Genomic DNA, 26,763 nt, shown 5'->3' on the forward strand with positions numbered 1-26,763 from the left:
CTCCCTCTTGAACATGCTGCATGGGCAGTGACCACCTTCACACTGCATCCGTGGAGCTTGACTCTAGCCTCACCACATCATCATGGTAAATGCCAACCCACTTCAATACAGTGCTCCACTTCAATGCTGCACTTCACAGTGCACTGGTACCTGGCATTGTAATGCTGCTTTGTGTAGAGATACTAACCTATCTAAGGGGAGCAACCAGGGTAGATTTCAGGGCTCTTCACTTGCTTCCTTAATGCTCACGCTCTCTTGTGCTTACTTGGATGCTCACAGCAACTCTGCCTTGCCTTGTCCCTTTGGACTTTCCTGCCTCATTCAGAACTCCAAAGTTCATGGCATTTCTGTCTTGCCTTACCATTTAGATACAAAGCCAGGCAGCTTGTCATGGTTGTCATCAGGTAAGGGAGTGGACATGTTCCATATGGCACCGTGCTGCATCAACCTCACATTCACCGTGGCTTCGACAGGTGGGGGGGGCTGGGTTGGGGGAACGGGGAGGATACAGCTTGATGGTTGGTATGGCTACATTATGGAACCGGGCCTCGGTGAGTAATGTTAGTTGAGAAGATTTAAATGAAAGAGTTGGGTGGATACATGTGGAGGGTCATCACTAAGGAGGTCAGCATGGAGGGCAAGGAAGAAAGGAACATGGAGATTCAACGAGGCTCCTTGCTCACCAGATGTAGCCTGAGATTCACTGAGCATTGCCTTCCAACCTAACGTGAATCAAGAGAGCGTAATCTAAATGTAAAATGTGACCACATCGAGAAAGGCTGGAGCAAGTGTGTTCTTTCTGACTGTGCACACTGGCTCTACTTGTGAGACCCTTCAAGGGCAATTGCATTAATCAGGCGCTTTTTTTTACTGGGGGTGAAGACATCTGTACTCACAGTACCCTGTACATGAAGTGTATACAGTATCCAACTGTGCAGGATACAGATCCTGCTCACACCCCTGACCATGTCATTCAGATGGAGAACTGTCCATCTCTGTGAAGCAGGGATAATCACAGGTGACCTTACAAGTGTCACCTTCTGGCCACAATTCACAGAGACAGCTGAAGATCTCAGGCTGCACATGGTGCATGAAGCTGACTTCCTGTCACCTTGAACTGGAAGTATGTGCCAACTTGCTGTGATGTGCAATGCGTGGTGTGGGGGGAGGGGAGCAAGGTTTCAGTAATCCTACTGCACTTAGAGTCTCCTTCTGTATTTCGGCAGTTTGGCTTGTGCTGCCTATAATGGAATATGTCCCTCTGTCAAAGGTCCATGTAGAGGTATTCTGCACCCTCCTTGTCGGAGCTCTCCGTGATGACACTAAAGAATAATTTGCGTGTGATGCAAATGCTGACTGCCTATGTTACCAAGAACCTGCTCTGTTTCCAATATTCCCCACAGAGGTTCACTCAAATCGTCACCAATGGTTCCAACCCTGGCAGGCGTCATGGCTGCTACTCCATGGCTGCTGTGAAGGTGCAGAGAAATGGAGGAGGAGCAGAGGTGCCAAGCAGCCCAGGTGCAGCAGCGATTGCCTCAGGAGGAGGAGGTAGAGAAGTCCCAGACTCCACCTCCCTCATCGAGGAGTGAGGCACTGTGTCACTGCAGTCTGAGGATGACCCAGGACACTGTCACCACACTGTGTGCCATCTGCTGCAGCAGGTCCTACAACCTGTCGGGTGGGTGACCATCATTACCTGGCGGTTCTCAGGGTGACAGCAGCACTAGCTTTTATGCAACGGGCAGACTCGCAGTTGCCACTGGGGATCTCACAACCCACAAATGTATCAAGGCTAGATCACATCTCTTTGTCTTGCTTCCCCATGACACGGTCAGTATTGCAGCTCAGCTATAGACTTTGCCAAGCTAGCTGGATTCCAGGTGCCCACAGACTGTACACACATCACAACGAGAGCACCGCTTGAATAACACAGCAGACATCAACAGGAAAGAGTTGCACTTCATCAGTGCACAGTCTCTGTGATCATTGGTACTACATCTTAGAAGGCTGCATCAGCTACACTGAGAGCTGCCACATATATATCCCTATAGGAGGATGTCTACATTCCTGAGAATGTTTTGAAGATAGGTTCTTCATGAAACTCCCAGAAATTTACACTTTACTGATTTTTAGTAAATTTCAGCTCCATCTCAATCTTTTTGTCTCTGCCAGAGTTTTATCCCGAGGCATTTTATTCCTTGTCTTTGCTTTAGTTTAAGTCACAATCATACATTTGCTATCAAGTTGACCTTGGGCACATTCCATATAAACACATTCCCTTTTGTTGCCAAAACATATTTCTTTTTGCATTTTGGCTGCTTTCATTTCTTTCCAATACTTTTTCCCTCTATAAATTTCCCATTTATTTTTGCTCTCACTCCAATTTGACTCACTGACGTATTATCAATTATGTTTGACTTCAAACGTTCTTTTTTTTAAAACCCTAGGGCAGCACAACAATAGCGGGGTTTGTAAAGCATTAATTGGTGTAGAAAATATGAACACAGAATATTATAAAGTAAATTGGGTTAGCCAACATAAAATTGCATAAATTTAGCGTAAATTCAAAACGAATCTTGGTATTCTTTGGCTGACAAAGCTTTGGAATAATGAAGTTGTGTCTTGTGTTGGATGAGATGGAGTTTTGTGTCTATCATACCCATTTCTTATTCCTACAAAGAAAAATGCTTACCAACTTGAAAATCACATCCACCACCAGCCCCCCAATTCTCTTTCTTCATTGCAAACTTTCTGGTTTCTTTCTATTACAAAAAAGTGAAAGAACTGCAGATGTTGGAAATCAGAACACAAAAACAAAACAAAATTAACACAGAGTATGTTGCCTCTGTACAGGACATTGGTTAGGCCACTGTTGGAATACTTACGTGCAATTCTGGTCTCCTTCCTATTGGAAAGATGTTGTGAAACTTGAAAGGGTTCAGAAAAGATTTACAAGGATGTTGCCAGGGTTGGAGGATTTGAGCTATAGGGAGAGGCTGAACAGGCTGGGGCTGTTTTCCCTGGAGCGTCGGAGGCTGAGGGGTGACCTTATAGAGGTTTACAAAATTATGAGGGGCATGGATAGGGTAAATAGGCAAAGTCTTTTCCCTGGGATCGGGGAGTCCAGAACTAGAGGGCATAGGTTTAGGGTGAGAGGGGAAAGATAGAAAAGAGACCTGAGGGGCAACCTTTTCACACAGAGGGTGGTACGTGTATGGAAATGGTGAAGGCTGGTACAATTGCAACATTTCAGAGGCATTTGGATGGGTATATGACTAGGAAGGATTTGGCGGGATATGGGCCGGGTGCTGGCAGGTGGAACTAGATTGGGTTGGGATATCTGGTTGGCATGGACAGGTTGGACTGAAGGGTCTGTTTCCGTGCAGTACGTCTCTATGACTCTATAACATTGTGGGTCAAGTTCTGAGGAAGAATCACTGGACTCAACACGTTGAACCTGATTTCTCTCCATAGATCTGCCAGACCTACTGAGCTTTTCCAGCAATTTCCATTTTTGCTTTTTTTCTATGTTGGAATTAATGGTTTTCTTAACTAAGTTCTGAATCTACCACCTCGTACTCTCTGTCTCTTCCCCAGGGGCCATTTTGATTTTGTGATCAAGGCTACAGTTAGTACCTGGCATGCAACTATTGTCACACAGACAATAAATCCTTCTGCTTGTGCAGCAGAAAGCTGTACAAAGTCAAAAAGAGAGAACATCACATATAGGTCGCACTTGTTCGAAATCCTGAGTGGTGTTCAGTTTTTGTATGCATTTGGGCAGTTATAAGATTCTGCCTGCAGCACAGATTCTTTCATAATTTATGACAAGCGTAACACAACAAAGAACTGCAGATGCTGGATATCTGAAATAAAACCGTGAAGTGTTGGAGAAACTCAGTAGGTCTGGCAGCTTCCGTGGACAGAAAAACAGAGTTAAACATTTCGAGTCCAGTATGATTCTTCCTCATATTTTCCTTCTCGACATTCTAGTCTCGTTCTCCAGTACTTTCGGCTTTTGTCACGACAGTATATATGGTCTGTCATTATTGAATTTATTAATCCTGAAATTATTGCCTGTCTTCTGCATCACTGGGATACAATATGACATGGATGACTGGCAACGACTCCTTTTCCTGGGTCTTGACCTGAAACCGTTACATTTTGCATTTCTAGTCTCAGTAAAAATTAGATATCTTGGCCTAACCGGTGAATCGAGGTCACAAACAAAAACAGAAATTGCTGGAAAAGCAGAGCGAATAGGGGTACCTGTTTTTTCGTTGCTCTGACACTGATTTATAAATCTATTACTTGAACAGGATCACCTTTTCCTACCTTGCCCTCTTGTCTGTGGCCGTAACACAATGTTGTAAGTTACAAAAAGTAGGTAATGCATTGATACAATTTCATTGATTTCAGACTTAGCAAATTCTTCTCATTATAAAATCGGTTTTAATTTCAGACCAGATCCATCTGTCCTGTTTCCCCAACTGTTCACAAATTCTGTTTCTTTCATGCCTTTATGTTTCCATCCATTAGTTGACATCTGAAGATCTGCTACATCATCCTACTCTTGCCTCGTCTTTGGATTTGACAGTCCCTCCAAAGATCCCCCTCCTTAGTGTTAGCCAGGTTAAGACATCTTCCTAGCTTCTGTATGTGAGTCGTGCAGAAGTCCCATACCCAAATGTTAACTGAGCAGGTCAGTCAGTATGAGGGGATGACATGTTTCCAGCATTTTGTTTAGGTTTCAGACTTTTTTTTTACTGGTAGCAATGTGAAGTATAGATCTTGTTTCTTTTAGAATATGCCTTATAACCAGAGTTTCTCAGGCCGATGTGTTTTGTAATCACAGTAATCCTCACCACAAGAGATTTGCTGTTGGTACAATTTGTTTATTGCTCTTTATTTTTTCTGAATTGTCCAACATTCTTTTGACTCATGAAAATCCTTACAGAAAGTACTTTTCAAAGATATAGTGGTGACCTTGACAATGATTTGAGAATTTAGCTTCACATCCTTTGAAAACCTGAAACTGTTCCAAACATCTCCCCCCGCCCCAACAAAAATTAAGGCAGCCCCGACCATGGGAACATTAAAAAATGAGTAGGCCCTTCAGCCCATCAACCTGATTCTGTCATTCAATTAGACCATGGCTCATTGTCTACCCCATTGCCACTTTCACTCACTATCTCCACATTCCTTGATGTTATTAACTTTCAGAAATGAATCAACTTCTATCTTGAACGCCCTGAATGATTGAGCTTCCGCAGCCTTTTGGTGTGGAGAATTCCAAGGAATCACCAGCCTCTCAGTGAGGAAATTTCTCCTCATCTCAGTCTCAAGCGGCCTGCCTCATATTTGGAGACTATGACCCTAGTTTTAGCGTCAGGCAGCCAGGGGAAATAGCTTCTACATCCATAGTCTTGTCCTGTAAATATTTTCTAAATAAGATCACCTCTCATTGAACTTCTACGGAATTCAAACTCAGTTTTCTGAATCTCTTCCCCCACCCCCCCACCCCACCCCCAACTAAAATAATCCTGGGATCTCAGGGATTAATCTGGATAATCCCTCTACAGCATCCTTCCTTTGATAAGGAAACCAAAACCACACACAGTACTCCAGGTGAGGTCGTAACAATGCTCTGTCCAACTGCAGCAAGACAGCTAGTCTGTTTTGAAATCCCCGGAAATGAATGCCAATATGCCATTTGCATTTCTAATTACTTGCTAAAGTTACATGCTATTTTTAGTGCCTCATGGACTTATTATGATGTGACTGAGGCAGTTTGGCCTGTTATGTTTTATCAGTTTTCTGAATGAGCAGTATGACTTTGTCTGGGTATCTGATGACTTTAAGGATACTTTCAAATAACACCCCACAGTTCCCAACCTCTCACCACTTAAGAAATACTTTGGCTTTTTTTTTGTCTACTGAAGTGGATCATTTTATATTTATTCATGTTATATTCCACTAGCCTTTGTTCAGCCCATTCACTTTACCTGTCCAAGTTCTCTTGAAGCATCATTGCATCCTCCTCACAACTTACATTTCCACCCAGTTTGGTTTCATCAGCAAATTTGGAAATATTACAATTAATCCCCATTCCAAGTTATTTATATCGATCGTGAACTGTTGTGACCCGAGCACTGACCCTTTCAGTACCCCCTGCCATCTCTGGACAGAAGAGGCTAAGAAAAAGTTTGATAGAAGTTTTCAAATTCATTAGGAAACTGGACATGAGAAATTGCCCAACTCATAAAAAGACCAACAGCAAGAGGGCACGTATAATTTGCAAAAGAAACAAAAGTGATGCAAGTAAAAAACATTTTCTCATAACATATAGTTATGGTGTCAAACACAGCGCTGGTAAATTTGGCAGAGGGAGGCTCAACTCAGGTATTCAAGAGGGGGCTAGATTATAATTAAAATAGAAACATGTCTGGGTTATGAAGAAAAGGTAGGAGAGTGCACTAAGTCAAAAAGTTCATGTAGAGAGGTGAGGAGTTGAATAGCTTAATACACCATAGCAATCCTGTCATTTTGAGAATTATCCATTTATTCCTGCTCTCTGCTTTCTGTATATTAATCAGTTCTCAATCCACACTGATATATTGCCCTAGCATCCTGTGAGGGACCTGACTAGAAATCGTCTGAAAATCCAAATGCACCATATCCATTGGTTCCCCTTTGGCTAATGCAATAAGTGACATATTCAGAGCAAATGGCGGTGACATTATTGCATTAAAAGCAATTATAGATGGCCTGTTTGTTGGGGATCTTAGTCACATTCACGGGGCAGTGGGAATTTAACACATAGGGTTTTTTCACAAAGAAAGAAAAGCTACTTTTCAAATGGCCCAGCCCACTGTAGGAAAAGATGTTCTGTACACTTGCTGCCAGGTTCTGCCAGAAAAATGAAACAATGAGAGCACAGAAGTCACAGGAAGATCAAACTTTAGAGAGCCTGAACCATAGACAAGGTATGGCACAAAGAAAACATATGAGCAAGTGAATTAGGGGCATGAGTAGGCCATCAGCCTCTTTGATACCACACCGCCATTGAATACTCCACCATTTCTTTTCAAGATGGTGGAAGTGGCAGGATAGGAGGAGCTCAGGGTCTTGGCCCATCCCCTCCCTCTCACATGACTGACCGCATCCATCTTTTTTTTTGATTGTATGTTTCTTCATTTAATTTTTGAATCAAATTCATCTATTTTTTTCTTTCAGTGACTGTAGAAGTGGAGAGTGATTGCAGGGATCTGTTGAGCAATGGATCCCATCCATTCCTCATGGCCATGTGGAAGTCATGACTTGAGCACCTGTTCAGGTTTTGATGAATCAGGGTGCGTTCTTTTCCACTAATGTTTCAGAGGTGTCTGCAACAACAGTGGAATGGATGATCCCCCGGTCGTCAGGAGTTAACTTGGACGGTCCCTTGGTCCTCAGAAGTTGAGATGGGTCCCAGTCCTGGAGAGTTGGGGCAGCTTCCTGGCTATGGCAATGGCTGTAGTATCAGCGGTGATGAGGCAGCTTTGGCAGAGGTGATGTTCTGGGTCCGCTCAGTGGCAGCAGAGGCCTGCTTTAGCTTGCTTCCTCCTCGGTGTTGTGACCTCAGGGACAGCTTTGGCAGCTGCAGAGTATGGCAGTGTCTTGTAGCAACTTCGGAAATCAAGAAGCCAAGTATGGGACAAAAACTGAAACCCGTCCTAACTTTGTGTGATTTATATCTCCATAAAATTTATGTAATTAAAATGGTACCAGCTTATGGCAACTTATACATGGTTTATTTTCATAAACACACGCAACAATAAATTACTGCTACTATTTTTACGAATAAAATCTTGTCCGAACTGATTCTCCACTCTCCTGTCTTTCTCTGAGACCCCCTGACTAACTTCTTAGTCAGGAATCTGTCTACAACTGCCTTAAAAATATTCAATGACACTGCCATATAAATCATACCAAAAAAAACCCAATAAACAACTGAACAGAAATAAAGCCAAATGATTAAGAGTTGTCCCGCTCTTGATTTATATGAGCATAGACTGCTTCATTATCAGGTGTTGCAAATGGAACTGAACGTTTTGGTCAAGAATGACTTTTTTTTAACTAAAAGACAGAATGCAAACTAAAAAAGTTTATTTAGATTGGAGGGAAAAGTTAAAGAACTATGGATTTGAAGATGAAAAGCTGTCTGTGAGATAAGCACAGCTTTTCCACAAAAATGTTTTCTATGGATCTGTTAGAATGTATTTCTAATTAAATGAACTTCCATTTGCTGCACATGGTCAATACTCTGGAGAAGATCACTCACTGTATAATGCACGGCATGGTGGCTCAGTGGTTCGCACTGCTGCCTCACACTACCAGGACCTGGGTTCAATTCCACTCTTGGGCTCTGCAGAGTTTGCACATTCTCCTTGTGTCTGTGTGGGTTTCCTCTGGGGATGCGCCAGTTTCCTCTCACAGTCTAAAGATGTGCTCATTAGATGGGTTGGCAATGCTGAATTGCCCATAGTGTGAAGACGAGATGGGGTAACCATGGGATATACAGGGTTATGGGGATGGGTCTGGGGGGTATACTTTTCGGTGGATTGTGTATGGACTCAATGGGCAAAATGGCCTGCTTCGACACTGTAAGGGTTCAATGAAATACTTTACCTATTTTTCAATTACATTGTCTGTATCAAATGACCATGGTAAAGGATTTCTAACAAGAAGGGCAAGTTCATCTTTCAGATTATCTCATGTGGTAAAAAATAGCAATTTGCCTTATTATCTTTCTGTTGTGTTGATTCCTTTCTACAGGCAATAGCTAACATCTAACAAAGAACAGACTGTGATAGCGATGACTTCAGCAGTGGGACAGATACATCAATGAACTAAAATAAATGTTGTTTTTAAGGTCAGTGTTTACATTGATATCAAAGCTTTGAGGCTGCCATTGCATTTTCAGGTCCATGACTTCCTTTTCCGACTGTATAGAATCCTGGGCTTGCAGATTGTTTGAAGCTTCTCTCACACTAGTTTGATTATCTTTTACTTGGTGCTGGCTGAAGTCAGGCCATTATTCAGCATGAGTTGAAAGCCTTTGTTTACTTAATGGATATTTAAACTCTATTAACATTCATTAAAGATTACAACGGGAAAGCTATTTGACAACTAAAGCAGAACGTTTGACAGTGTTGGAATGAAAACATTATTCTAAAACATTGATATAACTCAGTCATGGGAAGTAGGCTAGGTCAGTATTTACTGCCCATCTCTAAACGTGCTTAACAGCTGCCTTCTTGCCCCATTATAGTTATTGTGGTGTGGAAGCTCACCCGCAAGGAGATAGGGAGTTCTGGAATTCTGACATGATGACATCAAGTCAGGATTTGAAGGGCGCTGTCAAATGTGTCTTGACTAGTTATTGCAGTGCATCTTTTAATTGGAAGGACTGCCAGAATTGGAAAGATGGCTCTGAGCAGTATACACTATTCTTTTAAAAAGAAGCTTTCTTATGTTTAATTTATGACTTTCTAATCTGTGCACTGTAATCATTCTGATCCACCAACATGTGAATGATTGAATCAATTTATGATTGCTGTGTATAGCATAGGGTATCCCATTGCAGAAAGGACATTAGAATATGGGGAAAATGGAAACTAAGTTCATTGGAATGAGAACATAGTCCTTATGACAGTCTAGATTTCAACAAAGCGCAATGGAAGAATGCATTTAAACATTGCATTATCATATTCTCAGGCTATCGTTGCTTCTAAGCCAATTGATTACTTTAGGTAGGAAAATGTGACAAAGCCACTAGATTCTACACACAACAAGGTATATCATGGACTGTTTTGCGTGACGCTGTTTCATTGATACTTTTCAACCAGAAGACTAGAAAAAACCTCTGCTTTGAAAATGGCCGTACAGTCTTTGATAACCCCCTTAACCGCTGGCCAACGTTATTGCATCAGTGTCTCAGTGTCACAGAGATTGACACCATTCTATGTTCACGTTTTGTCATGAAACTTATAAACCTGTAATTTTCTGAGTGAAGAACAAATGAGCCATGTTGACACTGAAAAATAATGAACATTAGAAGATGGAGGTAAAAGTGGTTCAAACAGCTCCTCACAACTGGAGTTAGTTATAGCACAGCGAGCCTGATTCTGTGCTTAAACGTGTTTAAATCTATAGCATGCTGATGAACCTGTTACGAGCAGCAGGCTGACCTGGCGAGCGCAGGAACGTTCGAGCACTCACTGTCGGAAAAGCAAAGCGAAAATCTTCCCAGGGATGTGGAATGCTCCACAAACCTATAACCTGTTTGAAATGTGACTATATGTAGAAATGTTTAAACTATATTTAAATCCCTCAGGATTATGTTTCCCTTTTATAAGGAAATACCTGTAAGCAGTCTCAGCTGGAAATACATAAACTGTACTTCATGTGTTATATCAACAACCTGCAGCATCAATGTTCCTGCGTCTTCCTCAGTCCTGCTATCCAGTTTATATCCCATTCTCCCACTTACCAAATGTAAGCTAAATATTTATTAGATGTGAAACTTGATTTTTTTAAAAATAGAAGTTCGAGCACTTTACTCTCCTTGTAAACAATGAAAACATTCAGCATTTAGAGAATCAAATCACTGAGACTTTTGCAGAAGACACATTAAACCCAATTCAGAAATGCTTACGCCAACTGTAATAAACATTTTCCTTCAGCTCTCACAGGTTGGATAAGCGCTTGTGGAAAGCAGACTGATGGTCTCTTTGAATCTCTGCTATTGATTTGGTCACTAGAATCATAGAATCCCCACAGCGTGGAAGGAGGTCATTTCGCCCAATGAGTTCACACCAACTCTCAAAGAGCATCCCACCCAGACCTACCCATTCCAGTAACCCTGCATTTCTCATGGCTAATCCACCCAGTCTCAACATCCCTGAACACTCTGGGCAATTTAGCACAGCCAATCACCTCAGCTGCACATCTTTGGATTGTGGGAAGAAACCCACGCAGGCACAGGGAGAATATACAAATTTCACACACATAGTCGCTTGATGCTGGAACTGAACCTGGGCTTGTGGCACTGTGAGGCAGCAGTGCTAACCACTATGCCATCCTCAGTTGCTTGACCAATGTTGCTTTCCATCAACCTTCCTTTAGGAAGAGTAAAACAAAAGTTCCTTTAAGCTGTGCCCAGTCTTTGCTTTTCTCAACAACACAGCTGAGATTAGCAATTGTGTAGATTGTGGCAGAGGACCTTGAAGTCAGCCTAAAATGACAAAGCTCAGAAAGATATAAATGGGCCTAAAATTACTCACAGCATACTTGCCAATCGTTAGACTATGATTGTATCTGACACTATCCTTACATAATTTGCAAGGTTTGTCAGAAGTTGCCTCATTTGCATGAAGAAGGTCAATATATTGTCACAACTTTCCTGGAGCAGCTTGATACAACTGAGAGGCCTGTTTTCCATTAGGGCTCAGTTAAGAACCAATCACATTGCTAGGGGTCTGGAGATGTAGTATCCCAGAGAGGGGAAGAACGGCATATTTTCTTCTTTAAGCTGCAACCTGTGCGGAGAGGCTGGCCACATGTATAAGACCTGCCCAAGACGGGGGTCCCCACTTACGCACAGATGGCTGGAGGTGGCAATGTGAGCCGTGGACCCCCAAAGACCAGTAAGGTCCACCCGGACAACAGGGAAACGGAGTCTGGTGACACCCAGAAAGAAGAACAGGCTGGAGTGGAGGAGGCGGCAGCCAGCGGAGAGACACAGCAGCTAATCCTAGCTCTAGCTGGGCAGATGGAAGAAATGGAGGAGGGGGTAACCAAGCAGGCAGAGGAGTGGATACCTGTTAAAAACAGGAAGAGGAAATCTTGCCAGGCGCCCAAAGCCTCCCAGCAAAAGGGGAAAAGACAGCTGCATGAGGGAGGGACGGCCAGCTCTTCGGACGGGGAAGATGGACGCAAAGAAGGCCATCACCACCAGAAGAAGAGACAGAGCGCCGTCGGTAAAGAGGAGGGCATTTCCTCCCAACCAGGAAACAACGGACCCCCCCGAAGTCCACCCTCCACCCAGTGAGAACCAGGGGGTACCCACTGCCCCACAACTGCAGGCAACCGAGAGCTGTGATCCTCTGACAGTCCCAGAACTGGACAGGGAGGACCCTTGCCCTGGCTCAATGACACCAGAGCGGGTAAATGACCCCAGTGAGGAGCTGGATAGCTACCTCAGCCCAGCGAAGGTCCAGCAGTTCGTGCTTACCATGGGGATGTAGACAAGCCACCCCAGAGACAGGACAGTCAAATGGACAATGGTAACCCCATAAACTGGGGGTTAAAGAAGTTTCATTTGCTTTCATATAACAGGGGACCCACTCTTTAGGTGGGTTCCGCTGAAGCCACAGCCAAATACCAAGAGACTGGATAGTTAATAAAGGTAACTGTTAATAGGATAACTGTGAATTCGATTAATTCAGTTTGTTCTTTGTAATGTTAAGACATGCAATGTATATAACTATGAACAACATGGAAAAATTGTACAAGTACCAGAGATTTATTTACATGAATAAAGTATATTTTGAAATTAAAAAAAATATTTTCTTCTTTAAACAACAGTACTGAACCAGATAAGGTTTTCTTTTCACAATAATCCAATAGCTACACAGTCATTTTTATTGATCAATGATTAGTTTAAACTCCAGATTTATTAAGTTAATTGATTTTAAATTTCCTAGCTCCCATGCTGGGATTTGAACTCACATCTTTAGTGTTAGTCCTGGCCTCTGAGTTATCTCTCACATCACTAAATTGCTATCCCTTATAACTTGAACACAGAGCTCTCCATCAACTTATATCCTGCACTTTGTAAAATGTAAGTGGCCTGGTACACCCTGACTGGGCCAGTGTCTGACACTGTCGAAAAGTGTGGTGCTGGAAAAGCACAGCCGGTCAGGCAGCATCCGAGAAGCCGGAGAGTCGACGTTTCGAGCATGAGCGTGTCATCATTCCTGATGAAGAGGTCATGGTTGAAACATCAATTCTCCTGCTTCTCGGATGCTGCCTGACCGGCTGTGCTTTTCCAGCACCACACTTTTCGACTCTGATCTGCAGCAGCTGCAGACCTCACTTTTCCCGTGTCTTATTTATAAGTTGCTCCTCTATCAAGGCCGTGTGAATTAGGATAAGGTTAGCCTCAGAGGGACATCCAACCAGTAGTGTTATAGTTTTGCTGGTGACATTCTGTTACAGTGGAGGAAGTTATATATGTAAGTAATTCCTGCTGAGTGGTTGAGTCAGCGAACCAGTTCACCATTTTACAGTGTGAAGGGTTACTCAGAGAGCCAATCATTTCAGAGGGTGGATAGTTTTTTGGGCATCCATGGCAAAGGAAGGGAAGGAAGCTTGCCTAGCGTGTTATCTTGCCTGATTTCATTAGGTCGCTAAACCTATTTTGACACTAATCAGTAACTTGCAAACTAAGAATAATATTCAGTACCACATCCCTCCATATGACATGCATGACCCTTTTCACCTCATTTCATTCAGTAGTCATCCAGCTGTCATGTTCTACATTTCATATCAAAAAATCTGATGATCAGTTCCATTAAAGTTTCTGAGTGCTCCTTTTCTGACTCAGCGATGAGAGAAGTGCCAACTAGTGAATGATGAGCAATTTATTTATTGTTACCCACATTTTACAGTGAATAATACATTAGAATACAGTGAAAAGTTACAACAGGCGCCACAATCGGGCACCATTTTGAATAGTTTAAGAATAAAAAGGATAAGAGATGTAAGAAAATCATTTAAGAATAATATGTCATTTACAATTTAATTAATCAAGAGTAAAAGAAGATTTGACCTGCAACATTAACTGTGCCTCACATTCCACAGCTGAGTATTTCCGGCATTTTCTATTTTAATTAGTTGGTACTCTCCAATACCTTGCCTTAACATTTATAAATTGACTATAACCTCATAAACAGTAAGAACTGCAAACATGTAGAGAACTGGAATTGGACTATTTTTTCCTAAACTTAAAACTATAGTTTTGAAAAGTTATATTCAGCCGTTTTGGATATTTTCAACAGTATAGTACAATATTCCAACATGTACTCGTATTCACACAGGTTAGTATTTATTAGCAACCGTTCACTTAAGTATTGGAAATTGCACATGATTTGAAGGTAATTTGTGATATAACTAAAGGATGTGAAGCATTCATTTAATGAGTGTACGTAGTGAAAATGATTTAAGAATCAGAAATAAACATGTTTTGCATAATTTTGAAGTTGGCTGATATCTAATCATTAAGAGATAAAATTGAAAGTTGGGAGAGTTATATAAGACAGGTCATTTGAAAGCTTTTTGTACAATAGCACTCAAGTCAAAATTAACCCCCATTGAGTGAGCGGCCTGCACCTATCACTATCAATGTATGGTTTACATTCGTGTCTTCCAATGCATGTTGCTGTATAAAACGCTCCCTGTATATGATCTAAGGTTCCCAACTACATGTTAACTGGAAAATCCTATCCAATAAACTCAGAATTCAACTATAAAACGATTTAGAATTTCTCATTTCTTTTACATGCAATTAACTAGACCTACTTAAATAACTTCCCTTTAATGCTCTGTATTATTTACCAACTTGACATCCTTACCAAATGCATTTTGTGATTATTATGACTTTTAAAAGTACCTTAGGTTTAAAATCCTTTGAGGCATTTTTGAAAATTCAGACTGAAGTTACATTTCTCCACCACTGTTTTACACATTCAACACTACCAGCTAGTCTGCTGTGCTATGTGCTTGTCAACGACTCAGAAAGTGATTGGTCCTGCAGTTAAATGGCCTGCTCCTAAGCCAATGCTTAAGCAGCTCTCCTAACAGAAACTGTGTGGTGTGTCAGAATGGACTGGGTGGACTAGCTCACAGTTTCCCCCTGAGCTATATGAGGAAGCACTTTCTGCTTAGTGAGTTCCACCAACTGTTTGGGTTGGATTGAGAGTTCAATTTGTAACACTCTGTAGACCAAACACAACTCCATGTAACACTGAACGCATGTTATAAGTACAATTAACAGCTGATTTGTAAAACTGACAGTGTGCATCTAAATAAACTGATAATTGAAGAACAGAGAGCATAAATGATTTATTTTTATTTATTAATGGGATAATGATTACATTAGTGGTTTCCAGTACGAACTAACAGAGATGTGCAGGATTGCTTCTTGAAATTCAAAGAACAAACAAGAAGCTAAATAGCAAGTATGTAAAATCTAAATTATTTAACATATTAACAATTTGTTAAAATTACACGAATATGATTACATTAGAAACAAAAGAACGGTGATGGTATAAAACATTAGCGCTGATGCAAGTATTTATAATACAAACAAAATCCAATAGATATTGACTGATTCTCAGCTCTTGTAAACACACTGTTTTCAATCTGTATCTTTTGACTTTGGTCATTTTAGGACATCCAAGCAGCTTAAGTGATTTTAAAAAACTGTTTAGTTAACCAGATCTATTTAAAATAAATAAAGAATTTAGGATGGCTACAATGAATTATGTAACTACACACAGTAGAAAGGACTTGGAGGCATCAAACTGCAAAAGTGGAACTCAGGAATCTGCACAGCCATTTGGACATCAAGGTTTAGAGCTACTTTGGACATAATCACAATGGTAACTGCAACCATCATTGGTGCCTATTTACCTGTGCTGCTTCTCATCTTGCAATATGAAAGAGAGATACTTTACAATGTAAAGACACTTTACTATGGTTGGTCAACAACAGAGGATTACATTACAACAAACCTTCACGCATCCCTAAAAAATAATGTACATCTAGTGCACATTATACAACAATAACATGTGACAAGTGTTTTACAATGGTAGAATTAGAAAGGGAAGAGTATTGTCTAACTTGTCGAATCAATGACTTCAAAAAATAACTCTAATGGGTATGCTTTAAACTATGTTTGTCCATTTTGTTTAATATTGAAGTAGATTTTCTGGGAAGGGTGTGGACAGAATTGTAAGAGTGGCACCCAGTCCAAATACAATAATTTGTCCAGACTTAGCCATTGTTACTTTCTCATTATGAGCTCAGTTCATTGGAGATTACTAGAATGGGGTATTTGGCACGACTGCAGCTATTTGAAGATTGCAGCAGCTCGTCAAAGAAAGCAGATTGATTTGGTTAGCAAGGAATTTAGAATTGCTGCTGTATTCAGGTTATAATTTGGAGTGAATTAATTATGAAAATTAAGCTTTTGTCCAATCCCACTGGTCGATTAAAGGCAACATTTTGCTTCCTGAATTCCTGGAACAACTCACATATTGCTGATCAAACCATGCCCCAATTTTATAGTTCTTATTCTTGTCTTAAATGATTCAATGGCCCACCCCTCTCTGTCCCTGTCATTCTCCTTCTGGCCGCAAACCCCTGAGCTCTCTGCACTCATCTTAATTCTGACCTCTTGAGCACTCCCATGGTAATCATCCTGGCATTGCTGGACTTGCTTTCAGCTGCCTAATTTACCTTTTTGATCAAAATTTTGACATTTATCTCAATGTCATTTTTTTCCTGTGGCTTGGTATCACAAGGTTATGGACCAAGTGCTGGAAAATGGGATTAGAGTAGTTTGGTGCGCACTTTTAACCTGCACAGACTTGATGGACCAAAGGGCTTTTTTCTATGCTATACACCTCTATGGTTCTATGACTCTACAGTAAAATGCTACAATGAAGGCCTTTAGAACACACCTTCTATGATAAAGGTGCGGAATAGATTCAAGTTAATGTTTATATTATACATTAGTTAGCATAGTATTAACTTCTACAAGGCAAAGAGGAGGAGATTGAGCTCCTGGACGAAGTGCAGTCCCAGCGTGGCTAAGCATTTTTGAAAGACTAATGTCTTACTTTTAGCTTTATTTCTTTACTTTTCTACTTAATTCTTAGAATTACTGTAATGTTTAGCTTTTAACGCTGTTCTTTCTTTCTTTCTACCTTGTTCTTATCACCTAGGTGCTTGTACTTAAGATGGCACCTTGTGTGGCGACATTATACACTTTTCACTGTAATCCTATACTTCTGTACTTGAGTCCACATGACAATAAAAATCTAAATGTGAAAAGCTAAATCTACAGATAACAGTGTGTGATAAAATGAATAACCACTTAGGGACACATGAGTCAAACCCAGACTGCCAAAAATGATTTGAAAAAGGCAAGTTTTACTTGGAAATTCTCATATACTCCTTTTAAAAAGTAATGGCATGTACTGAAATAAAGGAAATGTGATGGATGTGACCTATATGTATTTTCAGAAAGCACTGCCTGTGCGGTTTGTTGAATAAATTAAGGAAATACAGCAGCATGGTTAGAAAGTTAGCTAAAGGTCAGAGTGAGGCTTATTGTACATTGGGGTTCAAATTTGATTTGGACTTTAAAATAAGGGACATAATACCAAAATCTGCAGACCCAACAAAAACAAGAATATAGTTAAGTGCAAACTTAGTAACAATTAATCAATTGAGCAGATGAAATTTCATGTAAATAAACTGTTTTGGAGGAATAATGAGAGGAAATATGCTAATGTAAAAGTTTTCAGAGCAGAAAAGAACAGTGACAGTCAATGGGCCTGATACATAAATCTATGAAATTATACAGCTGTTAAATTACAAAAATAAAGTATTTAGAGTGTTATGCATAGAGGCATCAAAAGCAATTAAGTATCTATAAATCTTATAAATCATGGTCAGGGCTGTTGTTAGAATATTGTGTCCATTTTTAGAAACTCTACAACAGAACTTGGAGACTGTCAAGAAAATACCAATTAAGATGATACCAATAATGAGCAGCTTTAATTATGCTAGAACATTTGAACTCCCCTTACTGAACGAATAGTGGTTAAGAAGAAAACTGAAATATTTTCAACATCATAAAAGATTTTGATTTAGAGAACTGGGTAAATTATTTCATTGTTTACTGAATATGTGACTAAGGGACATAAGTTTGCGATTGTTACCGAGATCAGGAAAGGAAGAGGTAAGGGGACATTTCTTTGTCCAGAGGGCTGTTCTGATATAGAATGCTCCACCAGAAACAGTAGTGAAAGCACAATCTGTCATATCTTTTGAAAGCTAAGTAGATTAACATTTCAAGAAGAACAATTTGAAAGAGTTTGAGGAAAGGGCAGCGGAAAGGAACTGAACAGATAGCTCTTTCAAAAGAGTCGATTCCACTTCAATGAGCTGAATGGCCTCCAACTGAGCTGCAAGACCCTTCAAATCCTAACAATAGTGCACAATACTCTTAGCACTATGATACTATTCATAAGTGAACAGCCAGTCTATATCTCATAAAAGATCCTTCTTTTGAAATGGTCACAAAGTTTAATATGAAAACAGAACTGTAGAATTATAGTTCTTACTGCTACTTCTCATATTCTTTATAATGCCACTCACTGGTGGAGGATCTCCCAAATTTTGGAATCTCACAATTCATTGACACCTCACAATCTTATTTTGTCATCACAAACATTAATTGAAATATGGGGCAGAATCTTAAGCCATTCTTGTGGCCAGTTCAGTGGCAGAGAGGGCATTTCATCAGGTGAAGTAATGGAGGGTCCACTCTGTTACCACTTGAGGCTCTTAACGGAGCAAATAATCCTGTTAGGGCCTTTATCCCACCGTTGTCTATTATCTTAGACAATAGACAATAGTTGCAGGAGTAGGCCATTCTGCCCTTCGAGGCAGCACCACCATTCATTATGATCATGGCTGATCATCCTCAATCAGTATCCTGTTCCTGCCTTATCCCCATAACCCTTGATTCCACTATCCTTAAGAGCTCTATCCAATCTTAGCAGGGGCTGCCTGTGTATGTTAACATGTGGGCTCCAACAGGAGTCCCTCTTTCAAAGTGCCTCATTGGGTGACGCAGTAACTGGAAGGAAGGGTCCACTGAGCCGTCTCCTTGTCCTTGCTACCAGTCCCTTCTGCCAGGACCCCCAATCAGAGACCCACCCTCCCACCATCACTTGCTTCCAGCCTGGGATCCAGTGATGATCCTTGTTGCCAGCTGCAAGTGGTACAGGCAGCAATGTGCACCTCGCTGGGGGTGCTTCCATTCAATCGAGTTGGCAGACACAGGACCTGCTGGCCTGTCAAGTGCTTTAGCGCAACGGGATATGGTAGGACTTCCCAAAAAATGACGATGTGGAGTTCTTGTTTGTTCTTAAGCCAACAGCTGGGACTCCCTTTATCACTACGAGATTCCGGCAGTGAAATATAAATCAGGAAAGGATCCAGCAAAAGATCTGTAGCACCTTGCAGATGTTTTCAGCACTCAGAAAGCCTGGTCCTTTCCCTTCTGACTGCACAAAATGTGGAAGTGTTTCTGCATTTTTGGAACACTTCCTCTGGAGGCTCCTTTAAGGACCCAAAGGTCAAGTTGCTTAGATCCTGTGATTTGCAAGCTCCTTGAATGTAAACAAGTTCCAGAGTCTGGATCTGAACTGAGTGCAGGAACCTTATTTCAAGTTTGAATTGAGCCCTGTTCTCACTTTGGTCATCTCAGAATAAAAAGACCAACCCAAACCCTGACCAAAACAACACTGATTTGAATTGAATTGATTTGAATTTATTGTCACGTGTACCGAGGCACAGTGAAAAGCTTTGCCTTGCGAGCAATACATGCAGATCACAGAGTTAAGTAGCATAGATAAGTAAATAATAGGTAAACAGCAGCAAAAACAAAAACACAGGTAAAGAATGTAGAACAATTGTAGGAAATAGGAAACTTAGATCTACACGCAGGAGCTCACAAGGAGCCGACCATCTTGCATCCAAAATTGCCCAAAATTGAATATTTGTGTTGATTGGACACAAGGAGTCTGCCCAGCTAACTGATACCTATTTTAGGAACATAAAATGTATTCAATAAAGCTAAACTGGGATCTCGACATTTTAAACTACATGCAAGTGAGCATGCCTCTGCACAGAGATATGGACATATCAATTAGGAACAGGAGTAGACCACTCAGTCACGTGAGCCTGTACCAGCGTTCATTAAGATCTTAGCTGATCTGGTTATTCCATACTTCCACACTCCTATGATAACCTTTTACCCTCTTATCATGAACCCATTTTCTCGTGCCCTAAAAAAAATTCAAAGTCTCTGTTTTCACTGCCTTTCATGAAGAGATTCCAAATGATGCGCTGTAGGATAAAACGCTGTTTTAATAGATAAACCCTTGTTGTTAAACAGTGAGCCCTAGATTCTCCCACAGGAAGAAGCAAGCTTTTCACATGCACCCCATCAAGACTGCAAAAGATCTTATGTGTTTCAATCAAACTGACTCCTATTCTTATGAACTTCAGCAGATAGAAACTGAGCCTGTCCAATCTTCCCTCATAAGTCAACTTGCCCATTCCAAGTGTCAGTCCAGGAAACTTTCTCCCAACTGCTACCAATGCATTTACATCTGTCCTCAAATAAGGAGACTAAAGGCGTACACAGTACTCCAGATGCAGTTTTCCATGTATAACTGACATATAGCGACCCTTCTCTGTATTCAATACCTCTTGCAATTAACAATGTTATCTTACACTTTCTAATCACTTGTAGTACCAGGTGCAGTTTCAGAGCAGACTGTCCAGTAACACCTCATACTCCTGTTTCAACTCTTCTTGAAGAATGTAATTACTCTTTTTCATCTGCTGGCAGAGGCTGTGTTGAGCGCTATAAACTCTATCTTTTGTTTGCAAATAGGTCATTGCTGAAGGCAGTCAAGAAGCAGCAAGTGCAAATACTCCCACATCTGCTGGAGAAATACTTCCTCATCACATTCAAAGCCACTAACAACCGTTTATACCAGATTCTCCCTTCTCAATCAGCAGGCATCCATTTCATAATACCTGGGAATAAGAAGACTCTCACAATCAGACAATTATTCTTGATTATCATTCTTAACACTGCACTTACATGACATGGTTTTCTGATATTACTTAGCACCATAGTGGTGGCCAGTTGATATCTTTCTCCAGGACAGTGTGTAGGAGAACCAAGAGCCTGCCTGACACTGTCAGGCTGCCAAGACACTTACTATCACAGTGTGACACAGCAACATAAAAACAATTACAGACAATCACTTCAAGATAGCTGGGAATAGCAGTGATTGTCATTTTTCTTTTACTTTTGGCTGCCATAACAGATTTCACTACCTTCAGTTATTCAGAATTAGTTGACAAAATCTTTTCCAAAATATTAGGCTTCAATGTGCAGCACAAACCAGTGATATCAATATAATTCCAGCACAAGGTTTTTCAATGTGCTTTCCCCTTTAATGGTGCTGCTGCCCTTAAACAGCATAAATGATGAACGTGTCGACACGTATCCACTCCCGAAGGTCACGCACTTAGAAGCACCCAGAAGCAAATAGATAATTGACCTTTTAATTTCTGACAGGTATCACAGGTTATAGTTTATTTATTATTTACTTCCATAATCTGAAAACTTTACTTGTATTAACATGATCACTGCTGAGCTAAATCCTTATTAAGTTCTGATTAGGTAGATTAAGCCATCTACTTGAAATGCTAACTTTTTGTTTCTCTCTCCAAAATGGCTGTTTGACTTGCTGAGTATTTCCAGTTTTTTTTTATATAATTTCAAGTTTCCAGTACTTTTCCCTGGAGATGTATATGTGGCTTCTCAATTAGGATGATGTATCAACCATTCAATGCACGGTTCAAAACACCAAACATCTGTGGTCCAATACTTACTGTAGTATATTTCCCCAGCTGGCAAAGAGAAGGGAAGGTCTCCTGGTGAGCTTTGCGAATCTTTTCAATAAGATCCTCCAACTCTGCTGTCATTGTGTAGCTTTCCGAACATTCTTGCTTCGGCGTCTCCTTTTTCTTTTTGTTTCTGTCATTTCTTACGGCTAGGAGAAGAATGCATCACAATTAAGCACCTGTAATACAATTTACACAGCGCCTTTCAAATACTGAACATTGTGAATTGCAACAATTGCTCCTGCCAGTCAATCGTTTTCTGTGGTACACAACACAAGTCACTTTGTGAAGCAACAAAGTGGCAACAACACTGCATAAGCTCTCCATATATAAATGGCAAACTTTAGGATAAAACAAAGGAAGGCTCTATAATATTTTGTGTGGGCATGCAGTGCTTATGAAAGACAAAACCAAATGGTCGAGCTCTGTTTGTACTTGCTCTCAACATATTTATTCCTGGCATTTCATTGCAACATTCACTTGATGAGCTATTCTGTAACTCCTGCGAAGGCTGCTGACAGAGGGCTTGGTGAACCAGTTTCACAAAACAGCTCAAATGCGATGGTGAAAAGGAAATAGCAAACAGAAAGATAGCAGGAAGGAGTTAAAATTGATATATGATAAAATGGCAACGAGGACAAAGAACCATGATAACAAAGGGGAATGTCTTTGACAAATGTTCTTTCTTCTATTTGTCTTCCAAATCAATGTACATTGGATAAGATTCAGTACGTCATTTGGTAAAAATACACAAAGATTTTGAATGGGGTCAGCAGGCGGCAGGCAGTAATTGCACTTAATTCCTTGAGGGACTCCTGCATTTCTAGATAATACCATCACTAATATTTCACAGGAAGCAGTTTTGAAAATGAATCTATTGGTTCAAGACAACTAAGCAACAAGGGACAAGAAAGGAAAAGTGATTCAACTCAATGCCTGCCATTTTGCACCTTAAAATTGGAGTGTTACCTTAGTCCATTGCCTGCTCGATGCCGTATTCAGGTTAGACTTGTAAATGATGAACTGCCCATCTTCCTGGACCAATTATAAAGCTATTTAAGTGTGTCACACTGGTTGTTCAACAATGCAAGGAGGAAATTCTGAGTTTTTATTTTTCTGGGTGTAACAGAAGCAGGAGAACTCTTCCCTGGTCAACTAGCACCTCTGAGCCTGCGGCCTGCCCAGTTGAGATCTGCTCCAAATTCATCTTGCAATCACCAGAACCAGATAACTGTCAGTGAGAAAGATACAGACTCTGGCTGCTTGGCAAGTCTCTATGGCATTCAAATTGAATACAACTTTGTCCTGGAGGAAACCTAGGGTGTTTTTATCCCAGTGCCAAAGGAAAGTAAGAATTTTGTGACAGCTATCATTCTCCTCAAACCAACATCCCAAAAGAGCAGGTTTCTTGGCCTCCCTAATCTGACAGTACTTCAGATAAGTAAGCATTTCAGACTGTTTCCCTGATTGAAATGAGGGTCTGGCTTTGATTTCGATCCAGAGCTGTTCAGCCTAAGGAAGACACAATATCAGGTGGTTGTACAATATTCTATATCAATCAAACCAAAGACTTTTTATCCTGTTTCACAAGCCAACAAAGGAGCAGCATTAATTAAGACTATGGAGCAATTCATGGCTGGATCCTGCTTCACTTCTGTGGTTAATCATCAAAAGAGGAAGAAAGTCACCAATTCAATGGGGAGAATTGCAAGTCTATAATGAATGTGAATTTATTATCACACTTAAGCTCTTAGTGTGTGTTACATGTTTATGGCTTTTCAAACCTTCTTGATTTACATTAAAATGTGCCCTTAAGAAATAATAGAAAAAAGGTTCATTATCAATAAATAATGGTTAATGGACTTCAGAAAAGTGAAGGGACTTAAAGTATTAATGTGCCACTAGGGAATGAACGCTAAATGGAGCTTAAAATTCATCATTTTCAATAGTGCATTTCCTTGTTAGTGATGTAATTGCATCTTACATTTTTTTTCAAATTGACACAATAAACACATGTTTCACACACTTAATCAAATCCAATTATTCCAAAATTACATGAGCCAATTCTTCATTTCAAAGGCTGATTTTTTTCCCCCTTCCTGACATTTTTGTGCTCATCAAAATGAGGAATGTTCTGGAAAACACAACTCGGCGTATTTCAGCATCAAGTACCTCAGTTCGATATAGCGCAGCTGAACACAGTAAAAATTCCTCATTATGTTTCCAAATTTTAAAATAAAGCCCTTGTGGTCTCTCTCAGTGACACTGCAAGTGTGCTGCCATGTTAGGTAGAACCATTCAGTGCTCTAGGCTCCATGAATTGGGTTGAGGAGGTACAAAGTCATTTTATGTAGGATAGGAACTTCACTGCATTTGGCTGGGATTTGAACCCAGGTGTAAGAAGTGATCGAGCAGTAATGAACCCGCTGGCTCTGATTTTCATTGCTGTGTCGTGTGCACACAGGTGGGAGAGTTTGTAGCTCTGTGCAGCCAACCTTTAAAAATGGCTGCCCTGCACTTGCCGGGAGGGGGGGGGGGGGAGACGGGGGGAAGGGGGGGAATTGGAAGTCTGGCCCGATGACGTAGGAAAGCTGCTGGGTTCTGATGCCTGATGGGCAGAAGGCCTGTCTCAGGGCTCCAGCACTTTGTCCAAAAATTAAAATAAAAGAATAAAGCATAAAACATTCCCCCCATACTCCACCAACACACTCCTCATGCCCCACCTATGCAAAGCCATGCCACCTAATGACCTCTACCCTCCACCATGGTCCTTCATACCCCATATCACCCTATGCCCCATCTATCCATTCTCCATGGCCCCTCATACCCTCATGAGAACTTGGCACCTACTTTCACCCACCATCCTTTCCCCTTCACCTACTAGACAAACTGACTTAATATCCAGGATCATCCATGCACACAGGGGAAAATAATAGTTCTATATTCCTGAATATACTTGATTGGGGAATGCTCTCTTATTCATAGACAAAGCACATTTTAACAGTTCTAGAGAATACGACACTTCTTGACAGTTCTTGAATCCAAAAGGTTCTGCATCTTTTATGTACAATCTTTTGCCCAGTTGACAACCCCAAAGGACACCTGGTAACTCCAAAAGAATACCTGACTTCTCCCCCAGAGGACCCCTGTCCTTCCCCTGAAGGTTTCTCTCCCACTTGTAAAGAATAACTGATCTAACTTCACCACTTCTGCCCACTCCCACTCACTGCATTGGATAACTGAACCCATTGTTAAGCTGTTCTCGTTTGCATCCGCAGGGGTATCCCAGCTCTCCAAAAGGATAGCCAAGTTAGTCAAGAGAAAAGCAGCAAAAACACTGGCTCCTACCTGGTCTGTTCTACAGCCTCCGTGTTCCATGGAGCAAACACGGATTTTTATTGACAACTGAGCATTTAAATTTCCAGTCATCGACAGGAACCCTGCACACTGAAGTCTCAGCCACCTCCATTCCCATCCATGTGGAAATGGGAAAGGCTCTGGATTCAGGGCCTGGATTTGTGACCTTGACCCATTTCTATTATCTTCCATATGGGGTCTCTGGCATTTCGAAAATCAAGGTCACTATGTCACCTGCTTTCTCAAACAGTTTGTCTAAAGTAAGTTCTGACGCATTTCCTGTCACAATCAGTGTACAGATTAGTTCTTAAATACAGCAGGGCAGAGTGGATGCATTTTACACCCTCACCAGAAAGAAAATTCAACAGAAGAGTCTCCCAGAAGGTTTTGTGTATATTCTAGCAGCAGGTTTTGAAGTAGCAATGGCAGAACTGATTACTCTATCACCCACATACTGTCTTTCTGACAGTGGGTATTGTATAATCTGGAACCACCTCATTTCTATAGTAAATTGGGGAGGCATAAATACACAGAATAATCTCAAAATGTAACAGGATTGCTATTCTTGCTCCAAGAAGCTACTAATATGGTTAGCACAGGAAACAATTCAGTCAAACTAGTGCAATCAGAATCCCATAAGGGAATAAATGGGATTTTGTTCCATGATTCAAACATGGAAGTTTGTCTGTCTTAGTGCAAACATACTCACAATGTTGCTGTAAGAAAATGATTAATTTATACAGCACAGGCCCATAGCTCCTGCTTAGCAATGGTAGAAAGCTGCTGCCTGTGTAACACAAAGTGAAGAGGGCACTCTGTTATATACCTCTGCCAAGCTGTGTTAACCCAATATGATTACAATTACACTGATTTCCCTGAAGCTTTTCTCTGCCTGGTTGATACCCTAAAAAAACAAACTTATTAAGAAGACGTTTCAAGCCAATCCACACTGAACAACCTGCTCTGAAAACTCTGCTCACATTTTGACAGCTGTAACAAACATCTCCCAGCATCTGAGTCAATCCACAACATTCTAAAGCAATCATCAACCTTCTCTGTCAGTCTAAAAGAAAATCTATTTTCCCTATCACCCAATGCTAGCAGATCATCTAAACAATTGCAGTATCTGGATTTTCACCAAAAAGTCAGCAGTTTTTCTTTGGACCAATATCGAATTTGTGCATCAGGTTTCATGGAAATCCATCTATTAGGTTTGAGATATAATATTTACAGAAAACGTACATTTGCAAAAGAATTACCTCCACTAACCTTCATAAGCGGAGGTAATAAAAACCATCTGGACAGATGGGACAAGATTAAGATTGTTTTCTTAATGCTGGCAATCCTGATTATATGCTTAACAAAATCAAAAGCTGATTTGTATTAAGATCAGTTGAAAGTTAGTCTGAATGTAAAAAACTGGAGAATGATTTTTTTTAAATAATGGGCTTTTGTTCCCAGCACAGTTTGAACCTGCACATTACTCCTTTCACATAGTTTTTCGAAAGAAAACACAGACATTTGGCATCTTACAACATCGCCAACGCCAGATTTCTTAACATTCACTATTAC

The 26,763-nt window shown here is 40.7% G+C and overlaps 1 protein-coding gene across 6 annotated transcripts in view; it reads right to left on the reverse strand.

Annotated features, from left to right (window-relative positions):
* LOC140480409 (retinoic acid receptor beta) overlaps positions 1-26,763 on the reverse strand; it is a 435,848-nt gene that overhangs the window by 64,916 nt on the left and 344,169 nt on the right. For all 6 annotated transcript variants that reach the window (XM_072575246.1, XM_072575247.1, XM_072575244.1 and 3 more), the window contains one exon: positions 21,823-21,983. In XM_072575246.1, the coding sequence (XP_072431347.1) occupies positions 21,823-21,983 (161 nt within the window). The remainder of the gene's footprint in view (positions 1-21,822; positions 21,984-26,763) is intronic.

This window comes from Chiloscyllium punctatum, chromosome 8 (assembly GCF_047496795.1).
Source record: "Chiloscyllium punctatum isolate Juve2018m chromosome 8, sChiPun1.3, whole genome shotgun sequence".
Lineage (NCBI taxonomy): Eukaryota > Metazoa > Chordata > Chondrichthyes > Orectolobiformes > Hemiscylliidae > Chiloscyllium > Chiloscyllium punctatum.